This window comes from Ruditapes philippinarum, unplaced genomic scaffold (assembly GCF_026571515.1).
Source record: "Ruditapes philippinarum isolate M1 unplaced genomic scaffold, ASM2657151v2 ctg2780_1_1_1_1, whole genome shotgun sequence".
Classification (NCBI taxonomy): domain Eukaryota; kingdom Metazoa; phylum Mollusca; class Bivalvia; order Venerida; family Veneridae; genus Ruditapes; species Ruditapes philippinarum.
The window spans coordinates 118,206-131,434 of NW_026859087.1; the positions used below are offsets into that span (position 1 = coordinate 118,206).

Consider the following 13,229-nt stretch of genomic DNA (forward strand, 5'->3'; position numbering starts at 1 on the left):
CCATATATCATTAGTTAATTGATATACATGTACATATAAAATGCATTTGATATAGTAAGGAATATCATTTTTTTTAAAAAGGATCAATATAAGACTATGTCTACTTTTCCAAGTCATTTTCTTGACTGTATGAGATGATTTATATTATATTTGTAAATTAATGTTATTCTGTATATACTTTGGATAAAATAAGTTTAAACGTATATCATTTTGATTTTTCTCCACGTTCCAGTTCAACTAAACCCCATTTGAAAATTTTTAAAATACCGGCGATTCAATATGATGCATGTTTTTTACCGACATAAACTAGCATTAACACGTCATTACCGACATTTACTAGTATTGTTTTGTTATAAACGACATAAACTATCATTGTTATGTCATTACCTACATAAACAAGCATAACCACGTCATTATCGACATAAACATGATAAACTAGCTTTACCACGTCATTACCAACATAAACAAGCATGACCACGTCATTACCGACATAACCTAGCATTACCACGTCATTACCGACATAACCTAGCATTACCGCGTCATAACCAACATAAACTAGCATTACCACGTCACTACCGCCATGAACTAGCATTACCACGTCATAACCGACATAAACTAGCATTACCATGTCATTACCGACATTAACAAACATAACCATGTCATTACCGACCTAATCTATCATATCCACGTAATTACCGATAAACTAGCATTTTTATGTCATTACCGACATAAACTAGCATTGTTATGTTTTTACCGACATAAACTATCATTGTTATGTAATTACCGACATAAACTAGCATTACCATTACATTACCGACATAAACTAGCTTTACCACGTCATTACCGACATAAACTAGCATTACTATGTCATTATCGACATAAACTATCATAACCACGTTATTACCGACAAACTAGCATTGTTACGTCATTACCGAATTGAAATAGCATTGTCATGTCACTTAGTACATACCAGTTCATATCCGACCGAATAAATCAGTCACGAACATTAACCATCGTATTGTATGAAACATGTGTAAATGCACGTGAAATCTGTTATCTCATTACATAAAAAAGTATAATATATTATTTTACATGACAACAGAGAACAGACATCTATCATGAAAGCTGTAGCAATCGTTAATAGGAAAAACAGATATAGACAGTTTACCATAAAGTTTATGAATTAATCATTTCATCACGAAATCACTATTTTTATTTTTTAACATATTGATTAAATGAATTATAAATTTGATTATTTGATATAATGATCACTGGATGCGGTGTTATACATCCATTCCTATACTACTACATTCCTTAACATTAATGCAAAGTTTGTAAAATGCCGCTTGTGATAATTCACAGCATGGTATGGTATATAGGACAAAGCAGATAAAAAAAATCAATCACATCTTATCGAAACTCAGAGAAGAATATTATAATTAATAGCCGAGGTGTTCCGACTGAAAAATATGCATGGATAGCTGTATATTGGTTTCCTTTTTCTTGTATTTTGTTATTTTTGTTCACTTTTGTTCTACATGTAGACATTGGCACCTGTACTCATGTTGGGTCATACCCAGTTACCACAAATATCATGTAATATAATTGCTTACATCAAAAATATGTCGTTGTTATTATTATATGAAAATAATTATTTAATATCCTATTGGATGTCTTACATTTATATACACACAGATGTATACATTAAATATTTAAGTACAACATCAACGTCTAACTTTCATCCTTACAATAACTCAGTCCTTCAACCAAAAGATGGCGTCCCTTAGAATTAATATTGACATGAATTTTAGCCAATGAATTGAACACCAGAGCAATAAATCCGTTTAGGAAATGATAAACTGAGCCGCGTCACGACAAAACAAACGTAATGGGTCTGCGACCAGCATGGATCCAGACCAGCCTGCGCATCCGCGCAGTCTGATCAGGATCCATGCTGTTCGCTTACCAATCCTTTTACAAGTAGAGAATATGATAGCGAACAGCATGAATCCTGATCAGACTGTGCGGATGCGTAGGCTGGTCTGGATCCATGCTGGTCGCAGACCCACTGTGTTGGTTTTGTCGTGACGCGGCTAAGTTACATACATTAAAGAGTAACGATACTATGTATATTAACGGTTCTTTGTGGTCATTCAATGCATTACTGTTCATCTGATATATATTATGTTCCATTGTGACAAATGCAATATCAATCAAATTAATGATGATTCCGCCAACAAGTTCGGTTCTAAGGATTTAAATTAACAGACCTATCTTAAGTCTAATACAGTCCTGTAGTCACTTTAACATAATAGTTTCATTAACCATTCTCTGGTATTGGGTCATTCAAATGGCCGAATACAAGTCTATTTCATTACATTGTTTACGCACGTCTTCATTAAATTATTTTTGATAATAATATGAGAATTGAGAAACTTTAACTGACTGATCTTCAAATATAATCATCGTTATAACATCTATAGCAAATTAAAAATGCTAAATAACATTAATCAACATCAAATGAGCCGCGTCATGACAAAACCAACATAGTGGGTTTGCGACCAGCATGGATCCAGACCAGCCTGCGCATCCGCGCAGTCTGATCAGGATCCATGCTGTTCGCTATCAGTTTCTCTACTTGTTATAGGGTTTGTTAGCGAACAGCATTGATCCTGATCAAACTGCGCGGATGCGCAGGCTGGTCTGGATACATGCTGGTCGCAAACGCATTACGTTTGTTTTGTCGTGACGCGGCTCAAATCAAGAACGTAATATTATTGATGTTTGGGATTGTTGAATTTCAACAATGACTTGCTTTACTAGATGTCTACTGATTTTTTTTTTATTGAACAAAAAACGTGCTGAGTATATATCTGAAGCAATAAATAATTAATTTGGCGTAAGTTGTCATTGTTTAGACAAACTTTGCGCACTTTTGCGAAAACAATTAAGGACGACACTCGGGAATTTTATTCTCAGAGCGGGAACAATTCCAGTCGGTCTTGTTTGATACAATGCATGTTTGATCTCTTTTACTACAATTCTATTTGTAGAAGATGTTAAATGAAATATGAGTTTATTAACAAAGTTACGTCACAAAACAAATATTGTAACTATTGAATCTTAATATATGGGTATATTTAACATTCTTGAAAAAATATAGCTTATTTGTATTTGATTATGTTTATTGACATTCTCCCAAATGCATGGCTATAGACTTTACATGTTTGGTAAGCCAGTTTGTAACTCAATGTCGACACGCTTAGATATATGAATTATTAACAACAGCAGAGTAAAATAATAAAGCATATCAGTCAAGTCTTTCAAATAGCATTCGACTTCGGTGCTGTGAGTGATTCCGAAAATGGCAAAAAAGGATATAATTTCATATATTTTTACAATTCTGTTCTATGTGTCTGATTATTTACTTACAATATATGGAGAAAATGCTTTAGTACATTATAGGATAACGAGTCATCATACATGTTTATCTTCTGATACTACTTTATATATCATCAACGGAATCTCTGTCAAACAATGTGTGGAGGAATGTGCGATACTTCCAAAATGTTCAGCTGTCAACTACAAACGGCTTTATAAACTATGTGAACTGCACTCAATTCTGCACGAAACGCGCGTGGCTCGTTCCGGTGAATCTTGTTTATATATAAAAAGATCAGATATACATAATGAAGAGGTGAATGAAGTTAAGAATCATAATTTTTTTTGTTAATTAAATACCAATTATGGGAAGATTGCAATAAAAACCTAGTGAGTTAGTAAAGAACGGTGTGGTACCTGGCCGTGGTACCTGGTTGTTGTACCGGGCCGTGGTACCTGGTTGTGGTATCTGGTTGTGGGATCCTGGTTGTGGTACTTAGCTGTGGTACCTGGCCGTGTTACCTGGCCTTGGTATCTGGTTGTGGTACCTGCCCGTGGTACCTGCCCTTTGTACCTGGTTGGTTGTGGTACCTGCCCGTGGTACCTGGCCGTGGTCCCTGGTTGTGGTACATGACCGTGGTATCTGGTTGTGGTATCTGGCTTTGGTACCTTGTTGTGGTACATGGCCGTGGGTACCTGGCTGTAGTACCTGGTCTGATACCTGGCTGTAGTACCTGGTCGTGGTACCTGGCCGTGGTACTTGGGCGTGGTACCTGGTCGTGGAACCTGGCTGTGGAACCTGGCTGTGGTACATGACCGTGCTATCTAGTTTTGGTACTTAGCCGTGGTACCTGTCCGAGGTACATGACCGTGGTACCTGGTTGTGGTACATGACCGTGGTACCTGGTTGTGGGACTTGGCTGGTTCCTGGTTGTGGTATCTGGTTGTTGTACTTGATTGTGGCACCTGACTATGGTACCTGTTCGTGGTATCTGGCCTTGGTACTTGGCCGTGGTACATTACCGTGGTACCTGGCTATGGTACTTGGCCGTGGTACATTACTGTGGTACCTGGCTATGGTACTTGGCTGTGGTACATTAACATAGTACCTGGCTATGGCACTTGGCCGTGGTACATTACCGTGGTATCTGGCCTTGGTACCTGGCCGTGGTACATTACCTGGCTGTGGTACTTGACTGTGGTACTTGGCCGTGGTACCTGGCCGTTTTCCTGGCTGTGGTACTTGGTCAGAGTGCAAGAACTAGACTGGTTCTACATTGTTGGCAAATGATAATCCCATTCGGTTTCCGTGTGAATTAGGCTTATTGCATCTCAGACATTAATTTTGAACAGTTTCCTTAACTGAGAATTGAAGTTCCATTATATTAAGTAAATTCTCATCATTTGTTATTTTTACTAAACTAGAATATTTTTACTAGATTAGAAACATTTAATTTGTAATAAGAACGAAACGTAAAGCTAATATTAGATACATTTGCAGTTGAAGTCCTCTACTGACGTATGTCAAACTTGTGGGGATGGAAACTGTGGAACTAATCTTTGTGACTCAAAATGTAAGTTTAAATACAGCTAATATTTCCATAAGTATTAAACTATTGTCATCGATATTTTTTACATATTGTGTAACCTCTTTATGATTCGTTGAAGGGAAATCAAAATATCATCTTTAAAGGTTCATTAAGCCTCATGAATATTCAGTTTTATTATCTATTGTCCATTTAAAGTGCAGGCATGCGTTTCATAATATTGTATTGTAGTAATAGATTTAAAGCATGTAATATGGTTATCATGCGAAGAAGAATTGAAAATAGCGCTGAATGTGCTAATTTGTGATATAGAAAGCAAGGTGTAAATAAAGTGGCATTTTAACTTCCATTCAACATACCACTATAACTGTACTAATTGCCAAAATGCAAAAAGAAGCAAATGATCAGTTTTATGACCAATAACTCTGTGAAAACTTAACAGGACAGCTTTAGTACAATAAAATTATTTGTACCTTCGAGGTTTAATGGGTCTTATATGAATATTACACCGGCTGCAGGTACAGACAGGAATATCTAGCTCGATTTTCCGCTACAATGTTACCCGAGAGCCAGGTATTCCCATCTGTGACGACAGCCGGTGTCTGGTTCTTTTTCATGATATAACTTACATTTTCATGTAACACTTTTTTCTTATAGCAGCGTATGAATTTCCAACTTCATTCATAATCGTAACTTCATTCATAACCGTTACGGTTATGAATGAAGTTGGAAATTCATACGCTGATATAAGAAAAGGGTGCGGCATGAAAATATAAGTTCCCGTAATTTCTTTCCAAAAATGATTTATATTTAATATGCAAGAAAAGGAACCAACACCGTCTGTTGTCACAGATTGGAATGTCTTACATATAACCAAGTAGATGTATTGTCCAGTATTATAACGTAGCTGATTGCACTCAGTTCACTCGAACCCGAGGTTAAAAATTGAAGAAATTACTATCAATTCATCAACAACCATGCAGACTATGATTGCAAAATTAAGAATCCCTATAGAACGCCCAAAATGACAAATGTAAAAATGTTGCGAGCTGTGTTTGATTGAGTCTTTTCATGTAAAACTTCGGTAATCATGTTCATAGATTTGCAATTTTTGTCTTCAAAATTTAGTAATTAAATAACAATCAGGGTTTAATACGCTGTGGTAAAAGATCTACAATCATGCTTATCTTGATATTTAAAAGATTTTTTTTAAACATTTCATTCTTGATGATATGTCCGTGTACTTTACGTCATATATGGTTTCAACAAAATTCTAAATACATGTAATTATTTATCATGTACATAATGATTATTGTAAAAGTGTATGCTATTTAAATTATTGATATTGCTATGAAAACGTTTGCATGTCTTTATTTTTTGCTATTTTTAGTTTGCGCTGCTCTAGATATTAAGGATGGTGCTATTCAAGGCAATATGAAAGCAGTTGGTTCACGTGTAGAAATCACGTGTCACAAATATTTCAAGGAAGTGTCAGGAAAGACGCACTCGATCTGTCAGAATAATGGGTCATGGTCACACTATCCCAATTGCATTCCAAGTAACTATTTTACATTTTTTATTTTATTTAAGAGACAAATGTTTGTACATGTATTCCTTTATCAGCTTCAACATACCGAATTCAGTTTCATTTATGGCACAATGGCATTATATTTAATGGAGAATTGACTTTGCTGCTAAATATAAATTTTAATTTTGTGTTTTACCTCGCTTTAAAAGGATTATCGGGTGGTTATTTTTTTTTTCGTAAGTAAAATTTTTGAAAATACCATTTTGGGCATGAAATAAAATTGCGTTTTAATTCTGGTCGGAGCAAAACTTGACAATCATTATTAAGTACTGATTAGTTCCAGGGACGGGTTTGACTTGAGGTTTATAAGTTTTTATCTTCCAACACAATTTGAATTAAATAGTTTTGAGCCTGTCAAGCTGCACGTGTTCATATGCTATTTTCGTACTGAACAAATGGTGGCACGTACTATTGCGTACGTGCGTGCGTGTGTGCGTTCGTGCATGCGTGTGTGCGTGTGTGTTTATTTATTTAATATTAAATATACATTTACTTCGAGTATGATGTGGATGTGATGAATTTGATGTGGATATTTTGGAATTAAATAAAAACGAGGCAAGATGGTGTTTACGGATTTAAGACTCGGGAAATAAAAACGAGGCTTAATTGAAAAAGAATGGATCCAATGATTATTTGTATTCAAAGATCACGTGACCCAATTGCTGGAAGTTCATTTTAGGTTACATTTTATAAAGTGTGAAATAAAAACAAAGAAATAAGTTAATCATATACATGTATTACATGGAGAACAAGGGAAATTAGTGCGAACGTGTGCGTCAGTATGTTGGCAATGCCAAGTATTTGTTCTTTTATCTTTTATCATATTTCTTTGAACTCTTGAATTAATACATTTTTTCTCAGTGTCCTCAACGTTATGATGAAGGATCAATATATATTAATATAGATATATTTTGATTACAGATTACGAATACATGGGTTGCTTTGAAGATCGAGAAGACCGGATTCTAGATGAACGCGATATTAGGCCGCCATTATTGACAACAGACATGTGTGTCAGGATGTGTATTGAATATGATCATAAATATTCATTAACAGAGGTAATTTTTGAATATATATGAACGGTTGTTTCCGTTATATTTAACGAAGGTGTGATATAATGTTTTCATAATTGACAGGTCAATAAGACCAGCTATAACTAAGTTTCTGTTATCTAAATAGTGTTTTGTATGGGAGTTATTGAATAATGAATGAATGAATGAATGAATGAATGAATGAATGAATGAATGAATGAATGAATGAATAAATTAATTAATAAATAAATAAATGAATGAATGAATGAATGAATGAATGAATGAATGAATGAATGAATGAATGAATGAATGAATGAAAGAAAGAGTAAGTGAGTGAGTGAGTTAGTGAGAAGAGTAAGTGAGTGAGTGAGTTAGTGAGTGAGTTGGTGAGTGAGTGAGTGAGTGAGTGAGTGAGTGAGTGAGTGAGTTGGTGAGTGAGTGAGTGAGTGAGTGAGTGAGTGAGTGAGTCCAACTCAAATTTACTAGGCAACCAGCAACCTAACCATACATTAAATCTGGTATTGGCGAGGTCAAGCCATGAGTTTATTCTCTAAAGTTCATACGATACATAGAGAGCAACAACTGTACAAATAATCAAACAATAGGTTCAATTTCACATATCTGTTGTTGATTAAATTGCTGTAGAAAATCACGTCAAAATCATTGGTGAAAGTGTATAAAGATATATTTCTGCTGCCTGCAAGTTTACATGCATGTAATTCATGTAATTCACAAAATTTGTGTTTGAATTTTGAAAAATAACAATTCAAATATTCCTGTATGAAAGAAATATGTTTTATATATTCCCTTAAGAGCGAATAGTAATTGCACAATATTATTGCGAAAAGGTTAAAAAACCTAATAAAATAGCACCATAATATTTTGATTCGGAACATCTTATTCTGTTTACACACAGTTTTAATATGTGTTAAATTCTATATTACACTACTTTTCAGGAACGACCATAACATTATCGAAATAATATAAATTCACCATGATTTCTAAATTGTATTAGAATATTTCATAAGATACTGCTTAATACCTTTTAAAAATAATTTATTCATGAATTGCTATTTATGTTAATTGATCAGATTTGATTTACTTGTTTAAAGGCCGGCTATGCGTGTTTCTGTGGTGACACGCTTAAAGACTACCCTCGACAACCGGAACATGAATGTAACACGCCATGTAAGGGGAATCAAAGTGAAATATGCGGAGGCAAATGGCGAGGCTCTTTGTACATGCATAACTAACAGTGTTATGTAAACAGACTAAGTAAGAAAACAGAAACACTATTAAACTCATTAACGTCAAATAAAGATTTATTGCACAATACTTCTATCAAAGTGTTTATTCTACGGATATTTCAAAGACATGGTGCAAAAGTGACAGAATGGTTAACGTTACAATGGAATTGAAGTGTAAATGGAAACACCAAACTCATAAATAAATTTCAAGTTTCCATACATTTTTTAATCAAATGTGTCAACTTCTTTCCTTCGAATGTAAAAAGGGAAATATCATTGGCTAAGTTTTAGTTTTGTATTATATGTTAACTTATATGTGGTCAATGTGGTATTTGTATTTATACAAAAAAAAATGTTTGTTTGTAACATGTGGCTTTTATGTTTTCCTGTTTTGTTAACACTTGCAACTTCCGATCATTTCCGCCAAAGTTTGGTTATAACTTAAAGTACCTTGTTATCAAATGCAGAGTCACAAGGCAAAATTACCGCATTCCTTTTTTCATTTTATTGTGTTGCTCTCTGGGCTGATTAAGATTTATCGGAAAGGTGATCCGAATTGAACGTGTAAATAGACTTACTTTTCATTCATTTACACGACAGAACTTTAAAGTGACATTATTTTTTTTTATATTTTTTTTTTCGTTATCAAGTTGAGTCGACTATATATTTCAAAAGTTTGAGTTTATAATAGCGATTGACTGGAAAATGTTCATGATAAAATAAAAATCGGCCTAAAGATACTGCCTAACTATTTCTATTAAATTGAGCGGTGTAATATATCACCTTGGGGTCAAACGTACTTTGTTTTCAAAATCGACAAAGTTGGTTTCAGCGTTCTGAAGATGTTAACAGAGTTCTGCTTAAATACTCAGTACTGACTTATTTTCGATGAAGTTCAAGAGGGCCGTAGATGCATCACTGTGCAATCATATGATCTTACCAAGTGTCATTTTAATTGTAATGTAGCAGCGTAAATGTATTTGTTTCATGTTTTATGAATTCTACCACACTAAATTATTCAAAGCTAATCACTATAAAAACAAGACAATTTAAATGTATTTCTAAATATAGCAGATGTTTCGAATATCAATTTGTTAGTCAGCCATTTTCGTGATAAGGCTTGGTGTCATATTAATTAAACTCTAAATTAATTCTGATGGGCAAAAACGATAAATAATAAATAAAATATAGTAAATATCAACTTCCTATAAAAGAAATCAATTTCTGTGTAAATGACTTGTAGCAAGTAAGTTAGGGGTAACATTTATAATAGCAGCGTGGCGGCTACAGTTGTTAATTTATTTCAAGCTTATTTCGAGTTTCCGAAATATTTGGACTAAATGACATATCTATGGTGGCTGATTTCTGCCATGTCGTTACTTCGTCTTGGCGACAACACGAAACAATGAAATGACGACAAAAATATAAATTCTCGTTTTGGCGCCCTGATTTTATCGTTTCGTCGTTACTTCGTGTCGGCGCCCTGCAAACGAAAACGCGAAAACACGAAAACGCGAAAAAGTTCGATGACGACAACGCGAAAGAACAAAACCTTGAATAAAACGAAAGGATAAACATACCATTAGTTGACGACGAATGCGAGAGGAGACGATGACAAAAACGCTAAGACACGGTCATAAAATTGCGATAATCATCGACTTCAATTTATTGAGATTTCGCGTTTTCGTCATCGTGTCTTGGCTTTTTCGTCATCATCCGTTCGCGATTTCGTGTTTTCTTCTTCGTTCCTTCGTGTTTTCGACTTTTCGAATTTCATATTTTTTCATTCATAGGTGATGGCCCTAATGAAACACCGTACTCATGTGTTATAAATTTAATAAAAAAAAATGCACTTGTTACACATACCTTACCTGTATTTGATGTAGAACAGTCAGATATATATAGTTAACTTTGAGGTATAGAATATAATAAACCAATTGTCTTGTTTGTAATTTATTATGTGTTTTATACATTTTATTCTGTTTTGTTTGTGTCAGTGTGTTTTATCAGACATTAAGATAAAGTGAGACAAATAAATTGTTTATTTTGTGAATAAATACTTCGGAGTTTTCACATTTTCGACATAGTGCCATAAATTTGCGATTCAATTTTGTTCCAATAATTGGTTACATGTACAGAAAACGACATAACCTTTTGCAACCGTATACATGTTCATGTATATCGAAATTATTTTATAAGTTATAAAGATTCTTGACAGGTTATACATAAAAAAAAAACACACACACACAGGCGCACACACATACACACACACACACACAAACTTCAAGCAAACGAGAAAACAGTGTAATAAATCATTTCCATACCGGTATGTATAACCACGAACACATTGTAATAGATCATGTCCATACCAGTATGTATAACCAAGAAAACAGTGTTATAAATCTTTCCCATACCCGTATGTATAACCTAGAAAACAGTGTAAAAAATCATTTTCATACCGGTATGTATAACCCTGAAAACAGTGTTATAAATCAATTTCATACCCGTATGTATAACCACGAACACATTGTTATAGATCATGTCCATACCAGTATGTATAACCCAGAAAACAGTGTTATAAATCTTTCCCATACCCGTATGTATAACCTAGAAAACAGTGTAAAAAATCATTTTCATACCGGTATGTATAACCCCGAACACAGTGTAATAAATCATTTTCATACCGATATGTATAACCCAGAAAACAGTGTAATAAATCATTTTCGTATCGGTATGTATAACCCCGAACACAGTGTTATAAATCATTTTCTTACCCCGAACAAAGTGTAATCAATCATTTTCATACTGGTATGTATAACCCAGGAAACAGTGTAATAAATCATTTTCATACTGGTATGTATAACCCAGAAAACAGTGTAATTAATCATTTTCATACCGGTATGTATAACCCCAAACACAGTGTAATAAATCATTTTCATAACCGTATGTATAACCCCGAACACAGTGTAATAAATCATTTTCATACCCGTATGTATAACCCAGAAAAACAGTGTAATAAATCATTTTCATACCGGAATGTATAACCCCGAAGACAGTGTAATAAATCATTTTCATACCTGTATGTATAACCATGAACACGGTGAAATAAATTATTTCTCTACCCGTATGTATAATCTAGAAAACAGTGTAATAGATCATGTCCATGCCCGTATGTATAACCCCGAACACAGTGTACTAAATCATTTCCCTGCTCGTATGTATAACCCAGAAAAAGAGTGTAATAAATCCTTTTCATACCTGTATGTATAACCCCGAACACAGTGTAATAAATCATTTCCCTGCTCGTATGCTTAACCCAGAAAACAGTGTAATAAATCATTTTCATACCGGTATGAATAGCCCCGAACACAGTGTAATAAATCATTTCTCTACCCGTGTGTATAACCCAGAAAGCAGTGTAATAAATCATTTCCATGCCCTTATTTTTAACAACATAGATTTAGTCCATGCCCTTATTTATAACCCAGAAAGTAGGGCTGTCTTTGAATATTGCGATATAGACATATCATCGATTTTATCAAAAAATACAATACGGATTCACAATTTAGAATATCGGTCCAAAACACTTTTATTTTATGTGGTGAAAATATCTCTAATTTATGAAAATGGGGACAATGCCAGCTTCCATTATTATTTTGAACCCTGGATTGAAGTTCAAATGTCTGTAAGATATAAAACAAAGAAAATAACATACTTTTTTGTGTGTTGTGTTTATAAATTTTATTCATACGTGCACATATTCATAAACATTCCAGTGTACAAACTATTCATTGATGATCTACCGATACAAAATTCCCCATTAATGACAGTTCTAACGGAAAGCGGTGTAATAAATCGTTTACATGCACGCACAGGCGCTAGTCACATAATCAAATATTTTACATAATCGGTCTATATATGTATATAAAGATATAAGGCCCCCAACGAAACAAAAACATCATGCAGAACAAACAAGAACACTACTGAAAGAAACGACCAGATCACGGTTATCTCTTTCTGGTCGCCATCTGAAAGGATCAATCCAAGTGCCAACGCTTTTTATTTCATTAAAATCCCTCAAATAGCAAAGAAATTGGGAAAAGTTTCGCAAAATGCCAATATTTTCAATTCATGTCGTTTTCGACGTCCAGTCCATTCATGTATACAAACACGATTTCTGATCGATTTTTACGGAAAAAACAAAAAACGGCTAGAATTTCCACGTACGTTCCATAAACAAACTCTTTTCCTATCGATCTGCAAAGTCTTCACTGATCAAATGCCCTCTTCGTATGTATTTCATTAAAAAATACACAAGGATCTCGCTTGTGACAGTACTTTATCGCCATGTATAGCGCATGTATATACTGTTCCGCTCTGAATATTATATAAGGATTTGATTGGTTAAGATAATTACCGGAATACTATTGACCAA

General features: G+C 34.1%; 1 protein-coding gene across 1 annotated transcript; it reads left to right on the forward strand.

The window, feature by feature from the left end:
- Positions 1-2,908: 2,908 nt before the first annotated feature.
- Positions 2,909-9,155, forward strand: LOC132755160 (uncharacterized). Its single transcript, XM_060745966.1, has 5 exons — positions 2,909-3,697; positions 4,883-4,955; positions 6,319-6,486; positions 7,438-7,574; positions 8,660-9,155. Exons 1-5 carry the CDS (start codon positions 3,365-3,367, stop codon positions 8,798-8,800), a joined length of 852 nt encoding a protein of 283 aa, XP_060601949.1. The 5' UTR covers positions 2,909-3,364; the 3' UTR covers positions 8,801-9,155.
- Positions 9,156-13,229: the final 4,074 nt, after the last annotated feature.